Source organism: Coturnix japonica, chromosome 11 (assembly GCF_054131305.1).
Source record: "Coturnix japonica strain WE chromosome 11, WE-NBRP24, whole genome shotgun sequence".
Classification (NCBI taxonomy): domain Eukaryota; kingdom Metazoa; phylum Chordata; class Aves; order Galliformes; family Phasianidae; genus Coturnix; species Coturnix japonica.
Genome location: NC_140673.1, coordinates 3,215,808 through 3,240,591, shown reverse-complemented (window position 1 = coordinate 3,240,591; position 24,784 = coordinate 3,215,808). Strand labels below are relative to the sequence as shown.

The window sequence follows — 24,784 nt, the reverse complement described above, 5'->3', positions numbered from 1 at the left end:
AGCCATGATGTACAGAGCCAAGGATGTTTCTGTTCCTCAGCTTCTCCTACTGTCCTGCCAGCGAGGGGGCTGGGAGGGGACAAGGAGCAGGAAGGGGCACTCACACCATATGACATCATACAAAAGCAAATAAAACTGTGCGGATCTGGCCAGGGAGGGGGCAGACACTGCTCAGGGACAGGCTGCGCGTAACTTGGTGGGGGGGAAGAAATTACTTGTTTTGTAAATATGCATGTATATACACATACATACATACGCATATATATACATATACATGCGTTTTCCAGGATTGTTCAGCCCAGAAAAGGGAAGGCTGCAGGGAGACCTCATTGCGACCTTCCGATATTTCAAGGGAGTTTAGAAACTTCAGGTGAATAAACTTATTGCAAGTGTAGTGATAGGACGTGGCGGGAAGCAGGGGGGAGGATATTGTTGTCCAGTAGAAACACATCCTGGCTGCATAGCATGAGCAAGCCAAGGTATGTCCCCAAGTGAAGAGACATCCCAGTGAGGGCCTGCCGACCCCAACCAGCCCAGTGAGCAGCTCTGTGTACAGAGTACTGCTGTGCCAAGGCCACCTCTCCCAGGGGAAAGCTGTGGTGACTGGAGGCAGGTAGGGCCTTGCCTGGTGCTTGCCCTGCCCCTAGCCTACAGGTATCTGCCCCCTGCCTACAGCTCTCTGTCCTCCACAGGAGCCACTGCCGCATCACACACTGCAACTTGCTGCTGGTGGCCAGCTGTCATCAGGATGAGGCTGAGCCGCAGCCAGCCAGCTGCCCAGGCATGTGAGCAGAGCTGCCACAGTAGGGCTGTGGGGGCTGCCATATGGGGACCGTCCTCTGCCGGTTTGGCTATGGGGAGCCGGGCAGCAGATGCCCGTGGCTGAGCGTTCTGTGGGGCGTGAGCTGGAAGGACCGCGCTCACTTGGTGTTTCTAACTCGGCTTCTCTTGCAGGCAGGTGGGAGTTCACGCTGTCAGTGACCCGCAGCAGTGCCTGCGGGCAAAGGAGACAGCCTCAGCCATCCTTGCTGCCTCACTTAAGGTGAGCAGGGATGCCGGCAGCTGCACCCCCAGCATGCAGCAGCATCTTCTAATGCCCATAAGCTGCTTGCTCTGCAAGCAGCAACCTGCGCACCTGCTGCAAGAGGCAGAGCACGTGCCATAGGCATTAGAGGCGGCAGACTCCCAGAAGTTTCTCCAGGTCCTTCAGGGAACCTTGCATGTCCAAGACCTGGCAGTGAGATCTGAGAGCAGGGCGCCAGCCCTCAAAGACTCTAACTGTTCTCATGCCTCTGCACGCTAGAGCCAAGCAAGGGTACCCTGTGCGCTGCAGCCAGAAGCCCAAGAGTTGGCGTGCAGCTGGCAGTACCGGGGCATGGTGCATGCACCAGCAGCCTGGGAGCACCAGCAACAACTGCCCAGGTGCAAGCCACTAATGCTGGTAAGATCCCCATGGCTTGGACAGACGCTCGGGAGGGCACCCGAGGCACTGGTGCAGCCTCTACACCACATTCCCCATCTGCAAAGAAGGGCTCAGAAGGGGAGGCACGTCATGGCAAAGAGCAAACAAGGAGACTCTGTCCCATCTGTGCCTGAAGATGTGGAAAATTCAGCTTCTTCCAAGGCTGCACTTATTCCAAAGAGACAAGATCCCAGAGAAATCACCAGGATGGCCTGTGGATATTCTGCCACGATCCCAGCAATCCGCAGAATTCGTGATGAGGAGAAAAAGGACCAGATGTTGTCCAGATGGAATGTGTCCTGGCCAAACAGCGTGAAAGGGCCAGGGCACTGGAGATCCCAAGCAGCAGATGATGATGCCAACACTTCCGGCACTGCTCAGGGCACGCTTGGCATCTCTACCACAACAGCGAATGCTGAGGGCCAGTTTCTGGTATCTGGTGATTCCCAGACCTCAGACATAAGCGTGCAGGCTGTGCAGCAAGAGCTGGAAGAGCCCACTGAGGGAGAAACTGCAGGACAGTTTCTGGTGATTTGTTGTTGCACAGGTCTTGCCCCATCTGAAGAGGCAGAAACAGCGCGTTCAGCTTCTCTTCTGGACTCAGGCCCAGGGCCTGCAGGGCAACTTGAGTCTGTCTGCCTCAGTCACCAGAGGTGCAAAACACTCAACTTCTCCCAAGACTGCACACTGTCCAGAGGAGGCTAGTGCGCCGACAGCATGTGAGGGAGGGGGAAGAGAACAAACAGCTGTGGCCATGTCTGGGTTCTCCATACAAGCTCTGGGAGAACCACAAACGCTGTGAGATCCCAGAGAGATCTACTGGGAGGCCTATGGATATCTTCCAGTTCACCCAGCAAACTGGGGATCCGTGATGGGGCAAGGAAGGAACAGATGTTGTCCTGCTGGAATGGGTCCAGGGCATACAGAACGAGCAAGCCCAGGCTTCTTAGCCCCAAGCAGCTGATGATGGTGCCAGTGCTGCCAACACTGCTCAGGGCATGCAAGGTATCTCCATCACAACAGCGAGGGCTGATGGCCAGTTTCCTGCCTCTGGTCCTTCCCGTACTCGGTATATTAAGAGTGCACGATGCGCAGGGACAGACCACAGATGACAGACCAAGATGCCAATGCTGCTGGCACAGATCACAGCCAACTGGATGCCAGAGACACTGCACTGACAGCTGCCCTTACCCTGTAGTTTTTACTCTAATAAACTCTATACTTGCAGGCTGTAGAGGAAGAAAGACAATCTCAAGATGCTGCTGAAGCAGTCAGTGTCCCACCAAGCATATCAGATGCTTCATCTGCTGAGGCAAAGACCGTGCCTTCAGCTTCCCCTCTGGTTGCACATCTCAGACCGGAGGAACATTCATCTGCACGCAAAAGAGCGTAAAAGGCCATCAGCACGAGGTGAGAAATATCCATGTGGTCAGTACCAGGTGTGAAATGAAGGCACAGACTCCAGGAGCTACGCTGGAGTGTGCACTGTGAGGAGATGCCTGGTCATATCTACTTTCCATCCAGTTCCATGCACAAAGGTGGACATCCTCTCCATAACACTTGGCTTGCCTTCATGTGAAGGGCACGTCTGACAAGCCAGAAGATAACATGGAACTTGTGGAGTGTTGCTGGCCAGGAACCTACAGAGCTGTGGATTTGCTCTTGCCTCACAGGTTTCTGCAGAGTCCACAGGAGGAGCACAGAACGTCAGGAGATGGCCCAGATATGTCCACAACTGGGTGGAGAGACATCACAGAAAGGAACAACTGAGTTCAACTAGCTGTGGTGGCGGGGAGCATGCAAGGCATTGCCCAGTGCTTGCCCTGTCCCTTGCCTATAGCCATCTGTCCCCGACATGCTGCCACTCACCGCTCGTGGCCCGTCATCAGGACCACGCTGAGTCACAGGCAGCCGGCTGCCAGGCACGTGCGGAGGGCTGTCACAGTGGGCTGTCGTAACCGCCAGGGCTTTGTGACGCGGGCCGGCATCGAACCCGAAGGCCGTTGTGACGCGGGGCTGCCTTGAGGGGTCAGCGTCCCCTGGAGGGAGTGCCGCTCACTCTCAGGACAGCGGCTCCGTGAGGAGGCAGCAGCTCCTGGGTGCTTCCCTGTGCCTCTGTGCGAGGACGCGGAGATGAGCGAGAAGCGCGAGAAGGACGACTCCCAGCCCAACGCAGGGCTGCCACGCGTGCAGGAACGCCGCCAGGTGAGGCAGGCGGAGAGCAGCGGGGCCGGGCTCGGCCGGGCCGCCGGTGGCGACCTGGCCACCTCCATCTCACGCCTCCTTCTCCCCACAGGTGGGCCGCACGGCGCCGCGAGCGGTGCCGCCGGGCAGCCGGAGCCCGGGCTCGTCCCTCCACGGCGTCCATCTGCCGCCGCTGCCCGGCCCGGAGAGCTCGCGGGCCTCCGGGAGCCGCCGCGCACAGGTAGGGAGCCCGAGGGAGGCGAGGCCGAACGTCTTCCCGCGTGGCGCGGGGACCGCCCACATGAGCGCTGCCCTCGGTGCTCCGTGGGGCGGGAGCGGGACGGACCGCGCTCACCTGGTGTTTCTCCTCGGCTTCTCTTGCAGGCGGGCGGGTGGCAGTTCACGCTGTCGGTGACCCGCAGCAGTGCCGGCGGGCAACGGAGACAGCCTCAGCCATCCTTGCTGCCTCACTTAAGGCGGCCAGGGATGCCGGCAGCTGCACCCCGGCGTTCTGGTGCAGCAGCCTGCGCACCTGCTGCGCGAGGCAGAGAATGCACCATCGGCATTAGAAGCGTCAGACTCCCAAGACTTCCCCGAAGACCTCGGCAAACACCACACGTATCCAGTCGCAATACCAGCTGGGCAAACCCTGTGAGTGTGCCCAGGCTTCTCATGCCCCAAGCGGCAGCAGACGGTGCCAGCGCTGCCAGCACTGCTCAGGGAAGACTGGGCATAGGCTCTGTGACAACCAGGGCTGAGGGACAGATTCCTGCCTCTGGTGGTTCCCGAACCAGTGATGCTGGAGTGCAGGTTGAGCTGCAGGAGCTGGAAGAGGCTGCTGAGAAGGAATCCACGGGACAGTCATCTGGCAACCTGTGCAGCGCATCTCTTGCCTCATCTGTTGAGGCAGACACTGTATGTGCAGCTTCTCTTCTGGCTGCACAGCCTGGGCCTGGAGGACACCTCGAGAGTTTGGCAGTAACCGGTACTGAAGATGGGGAGAACTCAACTTCTTCCAACACTGAATGCTCCTCTGCCTCTGATGATTCCCCAGCCAGGGATGTATTAGTCCAGGATTTGCAGCAAGAACTGGAAGAGAGCGCTGGGAGAGAAATTTCAGGACAGTTATCTGGCACCCTGCAGGCTGCCTCACTTGTCCCTTCTAAGGCACATACTGTGTGTTCACGATCTCCTCTGCGTTTTGGTCCTGGGCTTGCAGAACTCCTTGAGCCTCTGCCTGCATCAGTGCCGGAAGATACAGAAAGCTCATATTCTGAGGTTGCGTGGTCTGCAGTGGACTCCAATGCAACAATATTGTTCTTGTCAGTGTCTCAGAGAGGAGGCTCAAGTGAAGGACTAGCTACTGTCACGCCTAACTCCTCTGCAGAAGCTCTGGGAGAAGCAGAGAGATCGGAAGATCCCAGAGTGATCAACTGGCAGGCCCGTGGGTATCCTATGATCCCAGTACGCTGGAGAATTCTTGACGAGGATGGAAATGAGCACATCATGTCACGCTGGAATATTTCCTGGCCAAAGAGTCTGAGAAGCTGCGGGCAGCAAAGCCTCCAGGCAAGAGATAATGCTTCCAACACTGCTGGTGCTGCTCAGGACGTGCCGGACACGCAGCCCACAACATCATGGGCTGATGGCTGGTTTCTTGACTCTGCTGATTCCCAAATGTGGGCTATTAGATGGCCAGTTGAGCAGGAAGAGTCAAGCAATGACAGCAGCAGTGCTACTGCAGAGAGCAAGCAGGATAGCAGAGACACTGCAGAGACAGATGGGGGTGTGCACCTGCCCTCCTGTCTTTGCCCTTCGACATCAGAGGCTGTGGAGGAAGACTGGGAGTGTGACTCTGATGCTGCATCAGAGGCAGTCAGTGTCACACTCGGCACATCTGATAATTCATCTGCTGAGGTGGAGGACACATCTTCAGCAACATCTGTGGCTGCAGATCCCAGGCCTGAGGAGCAGGTGTCAGCATATGTGGGATCAGATGTGGGCCCTCAGCATGAGGTGAGCAAGGCGTGTGTGGTTGGTACCAGGCATGAAATTGGTGATTTCCAATTGTTGGCTGGTAGACTGCCACTTGTGCAAGAAGACTCCAGCGATGACAGCAGCAGTTCTTCTAGCACTGCTGAGAGCATGCTGAATACCAGAGACACTGCAGAGACAGATGAGGGCATCCACCTGCCCTCCCGTCTTTGCACTTCAAAAGTGGATGCTGTGGAGGAAGACTGGGATTATTACTCCGAGGAAGATACTTCATCAGAGGCAGTCAGTTTAACACCCAGCACATCTGATAATTCATCAGTTGATGTGGAGACCACATCTTCAGCATCATCTGTGGCTGCAGATCCCAGGCCTGAGGAGCAGGTGTCAGCGTGTGTGGGAGCAGATGTGGGCCCTCAGGACGAGGTGAGCAAGGCGTGTGTGGTTGGTACCAGGCATGAAACTGAGGCAGAGGCAGGAGAGGTGCCTGGAGCTTGCGCTGTGGCAAGATGCCTGGTGCTGTCTCCTTTCCAGCCAGCTCCACGCATTAGGGTGGAGAACCCTTCTGTTACCCCTGCCTTACCTTCAAGCAAAGGGGCCTGGAAAGGCAATCCGTTCCTTGGGCGCGTGGCACCCACAGCATCACCGGGCAGTGACAGACTGGGTTGTGGTTTTGTTCTCTCCACACAGGTTTCTGCAGAGGCCAGAAAACGTGCACAAAGCTCCGTGTGCTTCAGAGATGCACCGGAGGATGGCCCAGGTACGTCCCCGGGCAGAAAGCCATGCCCACCAAGTGGCACGGAGGCCAGCGGCGTTCTGTGCCCTGCCACATGCAGTGCAGTCCTCCCAGGGAAATTCCATGGTGGTGGGTGGCAGGCAGGGCCGTGCCTCTGCCTCTTGCCTACAGCTCTCTGTCCCCAACAGGTACCACTGACGCACCACACGCAGCGGCTCGCCGCCGGATGCCAGCTGTCATCAGGATGGCGCTTCGGGCTCTGCGCAGAGTTTGCACCTGCAGCTGCATCAGGGGACAGGAAGAGGAAAGGCACGAGGCTGCAAACACCAGGCAGCTCCCAGAGACAACAAACTAAATCACAGAATTGAAGAATGACCTGGATTGCAAGGGACTTCAGGGATCATGAAGTTCCAAACCCCCCTGCCTGGCAGGGCCACCAACCTTCCACAATTACTAGATCAGGTTGCCCAAGGTCCCATCCAACCTGGCCTTGAACACCTCTAAGGACGGGGCATCCACAACCTCCCTGGGCAGCCTGTTCCAGGGCCTCACAACGCTCCTAGTAAAGAACTTCCCCCTAACATCCAACCTAAATTTACCCTCTTTCATCTTAAGTCCATTTCCCCTTGTCCTGTAGTTGTAGAATAGCTCCCAGAGATGAAACACCCAATCCTGTATATGTAGAAATCTGATTAAACCTTATCCCTTAACCCTATCCTGGCTGAGTGCTGTCTGGTCTGTGCACGTTTGGTCTCTGTGCAGCTACTGGGATCAGAGAATGGAGCAGTGGATCCCCGTGTCAGTGATGGCAGCAAGTGCAGAGAGCGTGGGCGTGCAAGGCACGGTGATTTCTCGCTTGCAAAGTGTGAGCTGGCTGAGCTGGTGTGTGTGTGTGAGGTGGCCTGTGATGAAAGGCTTGAGGGCCTCTGAAGCCCTGGTGGGAGAGTGCTGTTGTGTCTGTAACCAGGCACCTGGCTAGAGGAGACCAAGAGTGTCCCAGCTGGATCGGGGCTCCTCAGGTGCCACACTGTGTCGTCTTGGGTATTCCCATAAAGACATCATTCCCCCATATGAGGATGTCATCAGCATAGGGACAAACCTGGACACTGTGGTCCAACGTAACCTTCTCCATCCTCCGTGCCTATGCTCTGAGCGCCAGAGTGGGCGAGTGTTTGTATCCCTGGGGTAATCAGCTGAATGTGCACTGCAGTCCCTCAAGTAAGTGCAAACTGACTGTCCTCTGCCTTCCTCAAGGGGACCATAAGAAACCTGTCTTAGACATCAAGAGCAGCCAGAAAGGCAGAAGCCTGTTCCTGTAGAGCAGCAATCAATTCTGAAACATTTGGGACAGCTGTTGCTGAAGGGGCAGTGTTCGCATCCAGGCACCTGTGAGTCTCCCATTTTCCATTAGGCTTCCACACCTGTCATACAGGAGAGTCATCAGGAGAGTTTGCAGGTGCTATTATCCCTTGATTGTGTAATTCATCTACTATAGGATGGGCTTCATGTCTGTTGTCTTGGACAGAAGTAGGGCTGGGTATATACACAGTAGTCTATGAGTTGGACTAGCCGAATGGGGAACTGGGGGGAGACTCCCTAAACTACACCATCATCCACAACTTAACAGTTCTCATGTGCAAGGGTTAATGAGTATCCATGTGTCCCATCTCCCCCCTTGCTTAACACACACTGGAATGGCAGTTTCCCACTCCAGTCCCTGGATTGAACGTAACTCACGAGGGGAAAGCAGAAGGAGTTAGCTCTGATGTGGTTTTGATGTGTAGGGTCTGCTCCTAGGGAGCAGACGGAGGGAGAGTCTTGCCTGGTTTGCCCTTCCAGTTGTGGAAAAGAATTTCTAAATCCTTGCTGGTTTGGTCACTCATAATGGACCTGGAAATCCCCAGCTCAAGGCCTTTTACTCATGGTTCTTCCTGCCCAATAAGCTGCCCTCTGGGACAGGGGTTGTGGGGCTTGATTGTTCCTGGTGGTTAGGAAGAAACCTTCTGCCTTCTCACTTAACAGTACACAGTTCCCCCCCCAATAGGGAAACTCTACACATATTCTGTCTCCATCTGCTTAGCATTCCTGTTATACTTCTCCAGTGAGTACATTGTTTCCTTGCTTGTAATGGTCAGCTGATGTCCCCTGTGCTCCTCATCACAGTTGTATTCCACCTTAATTTGAGGTCTCACTAGCCTGGAGGGATGAATTTTCTGAGCCTATCCTGAGCCTGTGCTAGTTGGGTGCTGGGATAGAGCTGAGGCAGAAGGCCCCTCCTTTTCCTTCCCCAAGCACTTCATCAGCACTTCCAGTTACTGAGACTGCTGCTGCTCCTCAACCAGCTGCTCTTGTAGTTTTCCTACTGTCTCCTGCAAGGAGGAGGTAATGCTGGCTCCTGAGAATCATTGCTGCCCACGGCACTCCGGAGCTGTGACCAGCACTGCCCCGAGTACTGCACAAACTGATGCTTTCCCTTTTCTTCAGTAATATTTCCATTCTGCCCTTAAGTCTGCTGCCCATTCACATATTGCCTGTGGGTTCTACCAATTATGTCTTGCCCAGTCAAGCCCCAGCAGAGCAAGACAAGAACTGAAGTCCCACAACATTTTCAAAATACGCTCCAGGCTATTAGAATTGCCCATCCCTCCTTCCGTGCTTAGTATCAGCTACTCAGGTTTCATTGCCCCACTCAGGGGAGAGTACCTATGACATGAAAAGGGAGGAACTTTTAATCAACTTTAGTTCAACACAGTACCGGCTACTCATGAGTTCACCCATCTGCTGTGGTTTTGCTGCCCTGCTCAGCAGGAAGTACCACAACACGGAGGAAGTAGGAGGGAGGAACTTTCAATCAGTTCAAGCCTGTGCATTCCTGGGTCCCAGTCTTGTTTCACTTGTCAATTAGCACCTTCTGAATGGGGACCCCATCTGTGACACCAATTAAATGCTGCAAGCTGAAGAGGATTGCATTTCAAGCCAGGGGCATGTTTGACAAGCCAGGAGTTGAAGGAGGGAAGATTTAGGTTGGATGTGAGGGAAGGTCTTTGCTACTAGAGTGGTGAGGTGCTGGAACAGCTGCTCAGAGAGGCTGCGGATGCCCCATCTCTAGACGTGTACAAGGTGTCTGATGGGGCTCTGGGCAGCCTGGTCTGGTATTAAACATGGAGGCTGGTGGCCCTGTCTGTGGTGGGGGAGGTTGGAGATTCATGATCCTTGAGGTCTCTTCCAACCCAAGCCATTCTGTGATTCTGTGTGATTCTGTGAAAATGCAATTGATGTGAGAAGCTGTTTCTCAGTATTTTGACAAAACTTAGCTCATAACCTCTTTATTCAACAGTGGCCTAAATAATTCACATTCCTTTTAAGTCCCCAAGTTGATAGCTAATTAGGCAAAGGTCTACTCCGAAACATATCCTGAAATTTATGTGCCTTGGGGCAGCCATGAGCTGTTTAAGAAATAAACTGACTGCAGGAACTGGGAAATTAGGTATTGTGGACACATAATGAAGCTTCAACTCTGCAGCTGGTTCATTCACCTTGTCCCCAGCTCCAGCATGAAGCCCCTCCTCTGGGATGCACTCCTTCCCAAAGTGATCCTATGAGGACTTCACACAGACTGCAGTTTGTCAAGAATCAATCTGGATTCAAGCCAAGGAGAAAAGTTATTCTGGCACAGACTGCTCCATCATGAGTCTCATTATGAGGTGCAGCTCCCACCACAACTCTTGCTCCACAGTGTGCTCATCTCTAGAGAAATAAGCTGCGTCCAGCACTTTGCTCCTCAGGTGGCTCTCCACGGATTGCAGCCTCAGTCCTTCAGGCCACATCCATCTACTCCAGCACAGGCTCCTCCACAGAGCACGACAGATCCGTGCTCTAAACGGGTCCTGGAGAACTGCAACACGAAGAAAGGGCTGAGGTGCGGACGAGCCGCTTGGGCCGGGGGTACTTGGCCAGGCTGGGCAACGAGACGAGGACAGGGGCCGCTCCGTGCCGGACGCGGCCGCTTCCAGCCGGTTCCACGGCCCCAGCGCAGCCGAGGGCGAGCCCGTCAGCGACAGCGATGGCGCCGCTGGGAAAGGTCCGGTGGCGGCCGTGGAGATGCCCGAGGGGAGCCCCGCGCCGGGGCTTTGTGACGCGGGCCGGCATCGAACCCGAAGGCCGTTGTGACGCGGGGCTGCCTTGAGGGGTCAGCGTCCCCTGGAGGGAGTGCCGCTCACTCTCAGGACAGCGGCTCCGTGAGGAGGCAGCAGCTCCTGGGTGCTTCCCTGTGCCTCTGTGCGAGGACGCGGAGATGAGCGAGAAGCGCGAGAAGGACGACTCCCAGCCCAACGCAGGGCTGCCACGCGTGCAGGAACGCCGCCAGGTGAGGCAGGCGGAGAGCAGCGGGGCCGGGCTCGGCCGGGCCGCCGGTGGCGACCTGGCCACCTCCATCTCACGCCTCCTTCTCCCCACAGGTGGGCCGCACGGCGCCGCGAGCGGTGCCGCCGGGCAGCCGGAGCCCGGGCTCGTCCCTCCACGGCGTCCATCTGCCGCCGCTGCCCGGCCCGGAGAGCTCGCGGGCCTCCGGGAGCCGCCGCGCACAGGTAGGGAGCCCGAGGGAGGCGAGGCCGAACGTCTTCCCGCGTGGCGCGGGGACCGCCCACATGAGCGCTGCCCTCGGTGCTCCGTGGGGCGGGAGCGGGACGGACCGCGCTCACCTGGTGTTTCTCCTCGGCTTCTCTTGCAGGCGGGCGGGTGGCAGTTCACGCTGTCGGTGACCCGCAGCAGTGCCGGCGGGCAACGGAGACAGCCTCAGCCATCCTTGCTGCCTCACTTAAGGCGGCCAGGGATGCCGGCAGCTGCACCCCGGCGTTCTAATGTCTGTAAGCTGCCTGCTCTGCAAGCAGCAGCCTGCGCACCTGCTGCGCGAGGCAGAGAATGCACCAGCGGCATTAGAAGCGTCAGACTCCCAACACTTCCCCGAAGACCTCAGGTGTCCAGTCGCAACACCGGCTGGACAAACCCTGTGAGCGTGCCCAGGCTTCTCGTGCCCCGAGCGGCAGCAGACGGTGCCAGCGCTGCTGGCTCTGCTCAGGGAAGACTGGGCGTATGCTCTGTGACATCCAGGGCTGAGGGACAGATTCCTGCCCCCGGTGGTTCCCAAACCAGCGATGCTGGAGTGCAGGTTGAGCTGCAGGAGCTGGAAGATGCTGCTCAGAAGGAGTCCACGGGACGGTCATCTGGCAACCTGTGGAGCGCATCTCTTGCCTTATCTGTTGAGGCAGACACTGTATGTGCAGCTTCTCTGGCTGCAGACCTTGAGCCTGAAGGACACCTCGAGCCCTTCCCAGCAACCAATCCTGAAGATGGGGAGAACTCAACTTCTTCCAAGGCTGAATGCTTTCCAGAGGAGAGCAACGTGGCAGAACCCATGCCTGAGTTCTCCAACCAATCTCTGGGAGAAGCACAGAGATTACAAGATTCCAGAGAGGTGTGTGGGAAGGAGTATGGATGTCCTCCAGTTCATCCAGCAATCCGGAGAATCCGGGATGAAGCAAAGAAGGAACAGATGCTGTCCAGTTCGAATGCATTCCAGCCAAACAGCATGACCATGCCCAGGCTGCTGAGGTCTCAAGCAACCGAAGACAGTGCTGATGCCACTGACACTGCCCAGGGAATGCTGAACCTCTGTACCACAACATCGAGGGTGGAGGGCTGGTTTCCTGCCCTGATGTTCCAGTCCTGGGATGCTGGAGTGCGGGATGCACAGCATGATGTGGAAGAGATTGCTGAGACAGAAACTGCAGGACAGTCATGTGGTGACCTGCAGAGTGCGTGTCTTGCCGCATCTGTTGATGCAGAAAAGGTGTGTTCAGCTTCTGTTCTGGATGCAGCTTCTGGGCCTTCAGGATACCTTGAGCCTCTGCATGCATCGGTGCCAGCAGATCTGGATAAGTCAGATTCTTTTGAGACTGAGCACTGTTTAGAGGAGGCCAACACAGAACCACTGCTGTCAGCATGTGAGGAAGAAGAAAAAGAAGCAGCAGCAATGACTGTTCCAGAATCATCCACACAAGCTCTGGGAGGAGCACCAAAATTGCAAGATCCCATAGAGATCAGCATTGAGGCCTATGGGCGTTCTCCAGTACACCCAGCAACCTTGAGAATTTCTGTTGACGTGAGGAAGGAACAGATCTTGTCCACCTGGAACATCTGCTGGCCAAACAGGAGCATGCCCGAAGCAGCACAGGACAGTGCAGAAACAGGGCATTCAGCTTCTGTTCTGGACGCAGGTCATGGGCCTGCAGGACTGCTTGAGCCTTTCCCTGCATCAGTTCCTGAGGACGAAGAGGTGGCCAGTGAAACACCCTTCTTCCTGCCAGAGTGTGAGGGAGAAGTAAGTGTACCACCAAGCATTTCAGGTTCCTCATCTGATGAAGTCAAGACCACGCCTTCAACTTCCCCTGTGGATGCATGCGAAGGACCAGAAACTACAGGCGATGAACAGAAGGTGAGGAAAGTGCACTTGGTCAGCACCAGGTGTGAAATCAGAGCACAGGCAGGAGCTATGCCAGAGTGTACACTGTGGGGCGATGCCTGGTGCTGTCCCCTTTCAAGCCATCTTCTGTGCACAAGGGTGGACATCCCCTCCATAACATCTCCCTCAAGCCAGGGGCATGTTTGACAAGCCAGGAGGGAGGTATCCTTCTTCCATGGGGCCCTGGCATCTGGAATGTTGCTGCGCAGGAGCCTACAGGGCTGTGGTTTTGCTGTCCCCACACAGGTTTCTGCAGAGGGCAGAAGAGATACAGAGAAGTCTGTGTCCTTCAGAGATCCACTGGAGGATGATCCAGGTATGTCCCCGGGCAGAAAGCCATCCCAGGGAGGGGCCTACCGAGCTCAGGTGGCCCACCAAGTGGCACGGAGCCTGGCGGCATTCCGTGCCCTGCCACATGCAGTGCAGTCCTCCCAGGGAAATTCCATGGTGGTGGGTGGCAGGCAGGGCCGTGCCTCTGCCCCTTGCCTACAACTCTCTGTCCCCCACAGGTACCGCTGCCGCACCACACGCAGCGGCTCGCCGACAGATGCCAGCTGTCATCAGGATGGCACTTCGGGCTCTGTGCAGAGTTTGCAGCTGCTGCTGCTGCTGCATCAGGGGACAGCAAGAGGAAAGGCAGGAGGCTGCAAACACCAGGCAGCTCCAGGAGACAAAAAACTAAATCACAGAATCAAAGAATGACCTGGGTTGGAAGGGACCCCAAGGATCATGAAGTTCCAACCCCCCCGCCTGGCAGGGCCACCAACCTTCCACAATTACTAGATCAGGTTGCCCAGGGCCCCATCCAACCTGGCCTTGAACACGTCCAAGGACGGGGCATCCACAACCTCCCTGGGCAGCCTGTTCCAGGGCCTCACAACGCTCCTAGTAAAGAACTTCCCCCTAACATCCAACCTAAATTTACCCTCTTTCATCTTAAGTCCATTTCCCCTTGTCCTGTAGTTGTAGAATAGCTCCCAGAGATGAAACACCCAATCCTGTATATGTAGAAATCTGATTAAACCTTATCCCTTAACCCTATCCTGGCTGAGTGCTGTCTGGTCTGTGCACGTTTGGTCTCTGTGCAGCTACTGGGATCAGAGAATGGAGCAGTGGATCCCCGTGTCAGTGATGGCAGCAAGTGCAGAGAGCGTGGGCGTGCAAGGCACGGTGATTTCTCGCTTGCAAAGTGTGAGCTGGCTGAGCTGCTGTGTGTGTGAGGTGGCCTGTGATGAAAGGGTTGAAGGTCTCTGAAGCCCTGGCTAGAGGACACCAAGAGTGTCCCAGCTGGATCGGGGCTCCTCAGGTGCCACACTGTGTAGTCTTGGGTATTCCCACAAAGACATCATTCCCCCATATGAGGATGTCATCAGCATAGGGACAAACCCGGACACCGTGGTCCAACATAACCTTCTCCATCCTCCGTGCCTATGCTCTGAGCACCAGAGTGGGTGAGTGTTTGTACCCCTGGGGTAATCAGCTGAATGTGCACTGCAGTCCCTCCAAGTAAATGCAAACTGACTGTCCTCCGCCTTCCTCAAGGGGACAATAAGAAACCTGTCTTAGACATCAAGAGCAGCCAGAAAGGCAGGAGCCTGTTTCTGTAGAGCAGCAATCAATTCTGAAACATTTGGGACAGCTGTTGCTGAAGGGGCAGTGTTGGCATCCAGGTGCCTATAAGTCTCCCACTTCCCATTAGGCTTCCACACCAGGAGAAGTCCCTTGACATTTTCAGAATACAGTGCCCGTCCTGTCCCATACCTATGGCCATCTGTCCCCCAGAGGATCCACATCTCACAGAATCACAGAATCACAGAATTGTAGGGGTTGCAAGGGACTTCTAGAGATCATCGAGTCCAATCCCCCTGCCAAAGCAGGCTCCCTACACCACGTTGCACATGTAGGCATCCAGTCGGGTCTTGAATATCTCCAGAGGAGAGTCCACCACCTCCCTGGGCAGCCTGTTCCAGTGCTCTGTCACCCTCACCATAAAGAAGTTCTTCCACACTTCTTCGTTCTTCGTGCAGAACTTCCTATGCTGTAGTTTCTTCCCATTACCCCTAGTCCTGTCCCCGCACACTACCGAAAGGGGACCAGCATCGCAACTATGACCCCACATCTCAGGTATTTATAGACCTGGATCAAACCCCCTCTCAGCATTCTTAACTCAAGGCTAAACAGACCCAGTTCACTTAGTCTCTCCTCATAGGGGAGATGCTCTGGGCCCTTCACCATCTCTGTGGCCCTCCGCTGGACTCTTTCCAAGAGATCCCTGTCTTCTTTGTACTGAGCAGCCCAGAACTAGATACAGTATTCCAGATGAGGCCTCACCAGGCAGAGTAGATGAGGAGGATCATCTCCCTCAACCTGCTGGACACGCTCTTTTTAATGCACCCCAGAATGCCATTGGCCTGTTTGGCTACAAGGGCACACTGCTGGCTCATGGCCAACCTGTCGTCCACCAGGACGCCCAGGTCCCTCTCAGCAGAGCTCCTCTCCAGCAGGTCTTCCCCCAGCCTGTACCGGTGCATGCAATTATTTCTCCCTAGGTGCAAGACTCCTCACTTGCATTTGTTAAACCTCATCCGGTTTCTTACTGCCCAGCTCTCCAGCCTGTCCAGGTCTCACTGAATGGCAGCACAGCCTTCAGGCATGTCAGCCAATCCTCCCAGCTTCGTATCACCAGCAAACTTGCTGAGGGTGGTCACTATCCCCTTGTCAAGGTCATTGATGAAGGTGTTGAACAAGACCAGACTCAGCACCAGCCCCAGGGGAACGCCGCTAGTTACAGGTTTCCAAACAGACTTTGCACCACCAATGACAATGCTCTGAGCTCTGCCATCCAGCAAGCTCTCAAACTTCACCGTCCACTCATCTAGCCCACACTTCCTCAGCTTTGTTATAAGGATGCTGTGGGAAAGAGTATCAAATGCCATGCTGAAATCAAGGTAGACTACATCTACCGCCCTCTCCCCACCCAGCCAGTGACAATGTCATAGAAGGCTACCACGTTGGTTGAGCATGACTTCCCCCTGGTGAACCCATGATGGCTACTCCTGATAACCTCCTTTTCTTCCAATTGTTTGGAGATGGCATCCAGCACAACCTGTTCCATCACCTTTCCAGGGACAGAGGTGAGGCTGACTGGCCTATAACTACCAGGATCATCCTTCCTGCCCTTTTTGAAGACTGGAGTGACACTGGCTATCCTCCAGTCTTCAGGGACCTCCCCCATTCTCCAAGACCTCTCTAAGATGATGGAGAGAGCGGTTCAGCAATCACTTCCGCCAGCTCCCTCAGCACCTGTGGATGCAACCCATCAGGCCCCATGGATTTATGGAACTCAGTGTCACCTAGGAGCTCACGGACCACCTCTTCCCTGACTAAAGGGAAGTCTCCCATTCCCCAGACCCTCTCACTAACCTCCAGGGTCTGGGATTCCAGAGGGAGAGCCTTTTCACTGAAGACAGAAGCAAAGGAGGTATTCAGTAACTCTGCCTTCTCAGCATCCCCCTGTTACAAGAACACCCCCCTCACTTAGTAGGGGACCCTCGTTCTCCCTAGTCTTCCTTTTGCTGTTAACTTACTTTAAAAAGCCTTTTTTATTATCCGTTATCACTTTAGGCAGATTCAATTCCAGGTGGCTTTAGCTTTCCTCATCACATCCCTGCAGGCCATGACAACATTCCTATATTATTCCCAAGTGGTCAGACCCTTTTTCCACATTCATGGACCTTCTTCTTCCCTTTGAGTTTGTGCATGAGCTCCTTGCTCATCCACACAGGTCTCCTGCCACCCCTTCCCGATTTCGTAGTCAGATGGATGTACTGATCCTGAGCTTGGAAGTAGCGCTGTTTAAATGCTGACCAGCTCTCAAAGGCCCCCTTACCTTCTAACACCTAGCCCACGGGATAGCTCCAAGCAGGTCCCGGAAGAGACCAGTGTTGGCTCTCCTGAAGTCCAGGGTAGCAATCCTACTTTTTACCTTGCTTCTTCCACTCTGGATCTTGAACTCCACCATCTCGTGGTCACTACAACCCAAGGTGCCCCCAACCTTTACTTCCTTAACATGTCCTTCCTTGTTAGTGAGAATAAATGAGTTTAAGGCTGAGAGCAGGGTACAATAAAACAAGAAACTTAAGAAGGAACTAGAAAAAGACAGAGTGATTTTTTCAGAGCAGAAATGAAGTTAGACTCAAGTCACGTGTTTTCGGTGGTGTAGGTTTTAATTCATCAAAATGTTTTTGGAAATGGTTGATAGCTTTAGATTGTTTGTTTCTTCACTTGTTCTTGACCTTTCCTCTGTTGCTTATTCTGGAAAAGCAAATCTTCCTTTCCTCCTGTTGATCTGTCTAGACTAAAATTAAGAAGCTGATTTTCTTAACAGTGTCTGGTGTGATGCCATGTTTTGGCTTTAGGAGAAGAATGCCGATAGCGCATCAGAGCTTTGGTTGTTGCTGAGCCATGATGTACAGAGCCAAGGATGTTTCTGTTCCTCAGCTTCTCCTACTGTCCTGCCAGCGAGGGGGCTGGGAGGGGACAAGGAACAGGAAGGGGCACTCACACCATATGACATCATACAAAAGCAAATAAAACCGTGCGGATCTGGCCAGGGAGGGGGCAGACACTGCTCAGGGACAGGCTGCGCGTAACTTGGTGGGGGGGAAGAAATCACTTGTTTTGTAAATATGCATGTATATACACATACATACATACGCATATATATACATATACATGCGTTTTCCAGGATTGTTCAGCCCAGAAAAGGGAAGGCTGCAGGGAGACCTCATTGTGAACTTCCGATATTTCAAGGGAGTTTAGAAACTTCAGGTGAATAAACTTATTGCAAGTGTAGTGATAGGACATGGCGGGAAGCAGGGGGGAGGATATTGTTGTCCAGTAGGAACACATCCTGGCTGCATAGCATGAGCAAGCCAAGGTATGTCCCCAAGTGAAGAGACATCCCAGTGAGGGCCTGCCGACCCCAACCAGCCCAGTGAGCAGCTCTGTGTACAGAGTACTGCTGTGCCAAGGCCACCTCTCCCAGGGGAAAGCTGTGGTGACTGGAGGCAGGTAGGGCCTTGCCTGGTGCTTGCCCTGCCCCTAGCCTACAGGTATCTGCCCCCTGCCTACAGCTCTCTGTCCTCCACAGGAGCCACTGCCGCATCACACACTGCAACTTGCTGCTGGTGGCCAGCTGTCATCAGGATGAGGCTGAGCCGCAGCCAGCCAGCTGCCCAGGCATGTGAGCAGAGCTGCCACAGTAGGGCCGTGGGGGCTGCCATATGGGGACCGTCCTCTGCCGGTTTGGCTATGGGGAGCCGGGCAGCAGATGCCCGTGGCTGAGCGTTCTGTGGGGCGTGAGCTGGAAGGACCGCGCTCACTTGGTGTTTCTAACTCGGCTTCTCTTGCAGGCAGGTGGGAGTTCACGCTGTCAGTGACCCGCAGCAGTGCCTGCGGGCAAAGGAGACAGCCTCAGCCATCCTTGCTGCCTCACTTAAGGTGAGCAGGGATGCCGGCAGCTGCACCCCCAGCATGCAGCAGCATCTTCTAATGCCCATAAGCTGCTTGCTCTGCAAGCAGCAACCTGCGCACCTGCTGCAAGAGGCAGAGCACGTGCCATAGGCATTAGAGGCGGCAGACTCCCAGAAGTTTCTCCAGGTCCTTCAGGGAACCTTGCATGTCCAAGACCTGGCAGTGAGATCTGAGAGCAGGGCGCCAGCCCTCAAAGACTCTAACTGTTCTCATGCCTCTGCACGCTAGAGCCAAGCAAGGGTACCCTGTGCGCTGCAGCCAGAAGCCCAAGAGTTGGCGTGCAGCTGGCAGTACCGGGGCATGGTGCATGCACCAGCAGCCTGGGAGCACCAGCAACAACTGCCCAGGTGCAAGCCACTAATGCTGGTAAGATCCCCATGGCTTGGACAGACGCTCGGGAGGGCACCCGAGGCACTGGTGCAGCCTCTACACCACATTCCCCATCTGCAAAGAAGGGCTCAGAAGGGGAGGCACGTCATGGCAAAGAGCAAACAAGGAGACTCTGTCCCATCTGTGCCTGAAGATGTGGAAAATTCAGCTTCTTCCAAGGCTGCACTTATTCCAAAGAGACAAGATCCCAGAGAAATCACCAGGATGGCCTGTGGATATTCTGCCACGATCCCAGCAATCCGCAGAATTCGTGATGAGGAGAAAAAGGACCAGATGTTGTCCAGATGGAATGTGTCCTGGCCAAACAGCGTGAAAGGGCCAGGGCACTGGAGATCCCAAGCAGCAGATGATGATGCCAACACTTCCGGCACTGCTCAGGGCACGCTTGGCATCTCTACCACAACAGCGAATGCTGAGGGCCAGTTTCTGGTATCTGGTGATTCCCAGACCTCAGACATAAGCGTGCAGGCTGTGCAGCAAGAGCTGGAAGAGCCCACTGAGGGAGAAACTGCAGGACAGTTTCTGGTGATTTGTTGTTGCACAGGTCTTGCCCCATCTGAAGAGGCAGAAACAGCGCGTTCAGCTTCTCTTCTGGACTCAGGCCCAGGGCCTGCAGGGCAACTTGAGTCTGTCTGCCTCAGTCACCAGAGGTGCAAAACACTCAACTTCTCCCAAGACTGCACACTGTCCAGAGGAGGCTAGTGCGCCGACAGCATGTGAGGGAGGGGGAAGAGAACAAACAGCTGTGGCCATGTCTGGGTTCTCCATACAAGCTCTGGGAGAACCACAAACGCTGTGAGATCCCAGAGAGATCTACTGGGAGGCCTATGGATATCTTCCAGTTCACCCAGCAAACTGGGGATCCGTGATGGGGCAAGGAAGGAACAGATGTTGTCCTGCTGGAATGGGTCCAGGGCATACAGAACGAGCAAGCCCAGGCTTCTTAGCCCCAAGCAGCTGATGATGGTGCCAGTGCTGCCAACACTGCTCAGGGCATGCAAGGTATCTCCATCACAACAGCGAGGGCTGATGGCCAGTTTCCTGCCTCTGGTCCTTCCCGTACTCGGTATATTAAGAGTGCACGATGCGCAGGGACAGACCACAGATGACAGACCAAGATGCCAATGCTGCTGGCACAGATCACAGCCAACTGGATGCCAGAGACACTGCACTGACAGCTGCCCTTACCCTGTAGTTTTTACTCTAATAAACTCTATACTTGCAGGCTGTAGAGGAAGAAAGACAATCTCAAGATGCTGCTGAAGCAGTCAGTGTCCCACCAAGCATATCAGATGCTTCATCTGCTGAGGCAAAGACCGTGCCTTCAGCTTCCCCTCTGGTTGCACATCTCAGACCGGAGGAACATTCATCTGCACGCAAAAGAGCGTAAAAGGCCATCAGCACGAGGTGAGAAATATCCATGTGGTCAGTACCAGGTGTGAAATGAAGGCACAGACTCCAGGAGCTACGCTGGAGTGTGCACTGTGAGGAGATGCCTGGTCATATCTACTTTCCATCCAGTTCCATGCACAAAGGTGGACATCCTCTCCATAACACTTGGCTTGCCTTCATGTGAAGGGCACGTCTGACAAGCCAGAAGATAACATGGAACTTGTGGAGTGTTGCTGGCCAGGAACCTACAGAGCTGTGGATTTGCTCTTGCCTCACAGGTTTCTGCAGAGTCCACAGGAGGAGCACAGAACGTCAGGAGATGGCCCAGATATGTCCACAACTGGGTGGAGAGACATCACAGAAAGGAACAACTGAGTTCAACTAGCTGTGGTGGCGGGGAGCATGCAAGGCATTGCCCAGTGCTTGCCCTGTCCCTTGCCTATAGCCATCTGTCCCCGACATGCTGCCACTCACCGCTCGTGGCCCGTCATCAGGACCACGCTGAGTCACAGGCAGCCGGCTGCCAGGCACGTGCGGAGGGCTGTCACAGTGGGCTGTCGTAACCGCCAGGGCTTTGTGACGCGGGCCGGCATCGAACCCGAAGGCCGTTGTGACGCGGGGCTGCCTTGAGGGGTCAGCGTCCCCTGGAGGGAGTGCCGCTCACTCTCAGGACAGCGGCTCCGTGAGGAGGCAGCAGCTCCTGGGTGCTTCCCTGTGCCTCTGTGCGAGGACGCGGAGATGAGCGAGAAGCGCGAGAAGGACGACTCCCAGCCCAACGCAGGGCTGCCACGCGTGCAGGAACGCCGCCAGGTGAGGCAGGCGGAGAGCAGCGGGGCCGGGCTCGGCCGGGCCGCCGGTGGCGACCTGGCCACCTCCATCTCACGCCTCCTTCTCCCCACAGGTGGGCCGCACGGCGCCGCGAGCGGTGCCGCCGGGCAGCCGGAGCCCGGGCTCGTCCCTCCACGGCGTCCATCTGCCGCCGCTGCCCGGCCCGGAGAGCTCGCGGGCCTCCGGGAGCCGCCGCGCACAGGTAGGGAGCCCGAGGGAGGCGAGGCCGAACGTCTTCCCGCGTGGCGCGGGGACCGCCCACATGAGCGCTGCCCTCGGTGCTCCGTGGGGCGGGAGCGGGACGGACCGCGCTCACCTGGTGTTTCTCCTCGGCTTCTCTTGCAGGCGGGCGGGTGGCAGTTCACGCTGTCGGTGACCCGCAGCAGTGCCGGCGGGCAACGGAGACAGCCTCAGCCATCCTTGCTGCCTCACTTAAGGCGGCCAGGGATGCCGGCAGCTGCACCCCGGCGTTCTGGTGCAGCAGCCTGCGCACCTGCTGCGCGAGGCAGAGAATGCACCATCGGCATTAGAAGCGTCAGACTCCCAAGACTTCCCCGAAGACCTCGGCAAACACCACACGTATCCAGTCGCAATACCAGCTGGGCAAACCCTGTGAGTGTGCCCAGGCTTCTCATGCCCCAAGCGGCAGCAGACGGTGCCAGCGCTGCCAGCACTGCTCAGGGAAGACTGGGCATAGGCTCTGTGACAACCAGGGCTGAGGGACAGATTCCTGCCTCTGGTGGTTCCCGAACCAGTGATGCTGGAGTGCAGGTTGAGCTGCAGGAGCTGGAAGAGGCTGCTGAGAAGGAATCCACGGGACAGTCATCTGGCAACCTGTGCAGCGCATCTCTTGCCTCATCTGTTGAGGCAGACGCTGTATGTGCAGCTTCTCTTCTGGCTGCACAGCCTGGGCCTGGAGGACACCTCGAGAGTTTGGCAGTAACCGGTACTGAAGATGGGGAGAACTCAACTTCTTCCAACACTGAATGCTCCTCTGCCTCTGATGATTCCCCAGCCAGGGATGTATTAGTCCAGGATTTGCAGCAAGAACTGGAAGAGAGCGCTGGGAGAGAAATTTCAGGACAGTTATCTGGCACCCTGCAGGCTGCCTCACTTGTCCCTTCTAAGGCACATACTGTGTGTTCACGATCTCCTCTGCGTTTTGGTCCTGGGCTTGCAGAACTCCTTGAGCCTCTGCCTGCATCAGTGCCGGAAGATACAGAAAGCTCATATTCTGAGGTTGCGTGGTCTGCAGTGGACTCCAATGCAACAATATTGTTCTTGTCAGTGTCTCAGAGAGGAGGCTCAAGTGAAGGACTAGCTACTGTCACGCCTAACTCCTCTGCAGAAGCTCTGGGAGAAGCAGAGAGATCGGAAGATCCCAGAGTGATCAACTGGCAGGCCCGTGGGTATCCTATGATCCCAGTACGCTGGAGAATTCTTGATGAGGATGGAAATGAGCACATCATGTCACGCTGGAATATTTCCTGGCCAAAGAGTCTGAGAAGCTGCGGGCAGCAAAGCCTCCAGGCAAGAGATAATGCTTCCAACACTGCTGGTGCTGCTCAGGACGTGCCGGACACGCAGCCCACAACATCATGGGCTGATGGCTGGTTTCTTGACTCTGCTGATTCCCGAATGTGGGCTATTAGATGGCCAGTTGAGCAGGAAGAGTCAAGCAATGACAGCAGCAGTGCTACTGCAGAGAGCAAGCAGGATAGCAGAGACACTGCAGAGACAGATGGGGGTGTGCACCTGCCCTCCTGTCTTTGCCCTTCGACATCAGAGGCTGTGGAGGAAGACTGGGAGTGTGACTCTGATGCTGCATCAGAGGCAGTCAGTGTCACACTCGGCACATCTGATAATTCATCTGCTGAGGTGGAGGACACATCTTCAGCAACATCTGTGGCTGCAGATCCCAGGCCTGAGGAGCAGGTGTCAGCATGTGTGGGATCAGATGTGGGCCCTCAGCATGAGGTGAGCAAGGCGTGTGTGGTTGGTACCAGGCATGAAATTGGTGATTTCCAATTGTTGGCTGGTAGACTGCCACTTGTGCAAGAAGACTCCAGCGATGACAGCAGCAGTTCTTCTAGCACTGCTGAGAGCATGCTGAATACCAGAGACACTGCAGAGACAGATGAGGGCATCCACCTGCCCTCCCGTCTTTGCACTTCAAAAGTGGATGCTGTGGAGGAAGACTGGGATTATTACTCCGAGGAAGATACTTCATCAGAGGCAGTCAGTTTAACACCCAGCACATCTGATAATTCATCAGTTGATGTGGAGACCACATCTTCAGCATCATCTGTGGCTGCAGATCCCAGGCCTGAGGAGCAGGTGTCAGCATGTGTGGGAGCAGATGTGGGCCCTCAGGACGAGGTGAGCAAGGCGTGTGTGGTTGGTACCAGGCATGAAATTGAGGCAGAGGCAGGAGAGGTGCCTGCAGCTTGCGCTGTGGCAAGATGCCTGGTGCTGTCTCCTTTCCAGCCAGCTCCACGCATTAGGGTGGAGAACCCTTCTGTTACCCCTGCCTTACCTTCAAGCAAAGGGGCCTGGAAAGGCAATCCGTTCCTTGGGCGCGTGGCACCCACAGCATCACCGGGCAGTGACAGACTGGGTTGTGGTTTTGTTCTCTCCACACAGGTTTCTGCAGAGGCCAGAAAACGTGCACAGAGCTCCGTGTGCTTCAGAGATGCACCGGAGGATGGCCCAGGTACGTCCCCGGGCAGAAAGCCATGCCCACCAAGTGGCACGGAGGCCAGCGGCGTTCTGTGCCCTGCCACATGCAGTGCAGTCCTCCCAGGGAAATTCCATGGTGGTGGGTGGCAGGCAGGGCCGTGCCTCTGCCTCTTGCCTACAGCTCTCTGTCCCCAACAGGTACCACTGACGCACCACACGCAGCGGCTCGCCGCCGGATGCCAGCTGTCATCAGGATGGCGCTTCGGGCTCTGCGCAGAGTTTGCACCTGCAGCTGCATCAGGGGACAGGAAGAGGAAAGGCACGAGGCTGCAAACACCAGGCAGCTCCCAGAGACAACAAACTAAATCACAGAATTGAAGAATGACCTGGATTGCAAGGGACTTCAGGGATCATGAAGTTCCAAACCCCCCTGCCTGGCAGGGCCACCAACCTTCCACAATTACTAGATCAGGTTGCCCAAGGTCCCATCCAACCTGGCCTTGAACACCTCTAAGGACGGGGCATCCACAACCTCCCTGGGCAGCCTGTTCCAGGGCCTCACAACGCTCCTAGTAAAGAACTTCCCCCTAACATCCAACCTAAATTTACCCTCTTTCATCTTAAGTCCATTTCCCCTTGTCCTGTAGTTGTAGAATAGCTCCCAGGGATGAAACACCCAATCCTGTAGATGTAGAAATCTGATTAAACCTTATCCCTTAACCCTATCCTGGCTGAGTGCTGTCTGGTCTGTGCACGTTTGGTCTCTGTGCAGCTACTGGGATCAGAGAATGGAGCAGTGGATCCCCGTGTCAGTGATGGCAGCAAGTGCAGAGAGCGTGGGCGTGCAAGGCACGGTGATTTCTCGCTTGCAAAGTGTGAGCTGGCTGAGCTGCTGTGTGTGTGTGAGGTGGCCTGTGATGAAAGGGTTGAAGGTCTCTGAAGCCCTGGCTAGAGGAGACCAAGAGTGTCCCAGCTGGATCGGGGCTCCTCAGGTGCCACACTGTGTAGTCTTGGGTATTCCCACAAAGACATCATTCCCCCATATGAGGATGTCATCAGCATAGGG

General features: G+C 55.5%; 4 protein-coding genes across 4 annotated transcripts; all 4 read left to right on the top strand.

Moving 5' to 3' along the window:
* The first annotated feature begins 2,586 nt into the window (after positions 1–2,586).
* Positions 2,587–7,693, top strand: LOC146758952 (uncharacterized). Its single transcript, XM_085511957.1, has 5 exons — positions 2,587–6,398; positions 6,563–6,683; positions 7,137–7,237; positions 7,342–7,415; positions 7,568–7,693. The coding sequence occupies exons 1-5, from the start codon at positions 3,596–3,598 to the stop codon at positions 7,691–7,693; spliced, it is 3,225 nt and encodes a 1,074-aa protein (XP_085368083.1). The 5' UTR covers positions 2,587–3,595.
* A 2,975-nt stretch (positions 7,694–10,668) lies between these two features.
* LOC146758951 (uncharacterized) lies at positions 10,669–11,961 on the top strand (the record flags this gene model as incomplete). Its single annotated transcript, XM_085511956.1, has 1 exon — positions 10,669–11,961. A coding segment is annotated over exon 1 (1,293 nt), but the record flags the coding sequence as incomplete, so codon positions are not given.
* Positions 11,958–13,710, top strand: LOC146758950 (uncharacterized). Its single transcript, XM_085511911.1, has 3 exons — positions 11,958–12,867; positions 13,141–13,210; positions 13,404–13,710. The coding sequence occupies exons 1-3, from the start codon at positions 11,962–11,964 to the stop codon at positions 13,574–13,576; spliced, it is 1,149 nt and encodes a 382-aa protein (XP_085368037.1). The 5' UTR covers positions 11,958–11,961; the 3' UTR covers positions 13,577–13,710.
* A 6,230-nt stretch (positions 13,711–19,940) lies between these two features.
* On the top strand, positions 19,941–24,386 carry LOC146758949 (uncharacterized). Its single transcript, XM_085511984.1, has one exon. It carries the CDS (start codon positions 20,950–20,952, stop codon positions 24,094–24,096), a length of 3,147 nt encoding a protein of 1,048 aa, XP_085368110.1. The 5' UTR covers positions 19,941–20,949; the 3' UTR covers positions 24,097–24,386.
* The last annotated feature ends 398 nt before the right edge of the window (positions 24,387–24,784 follow it).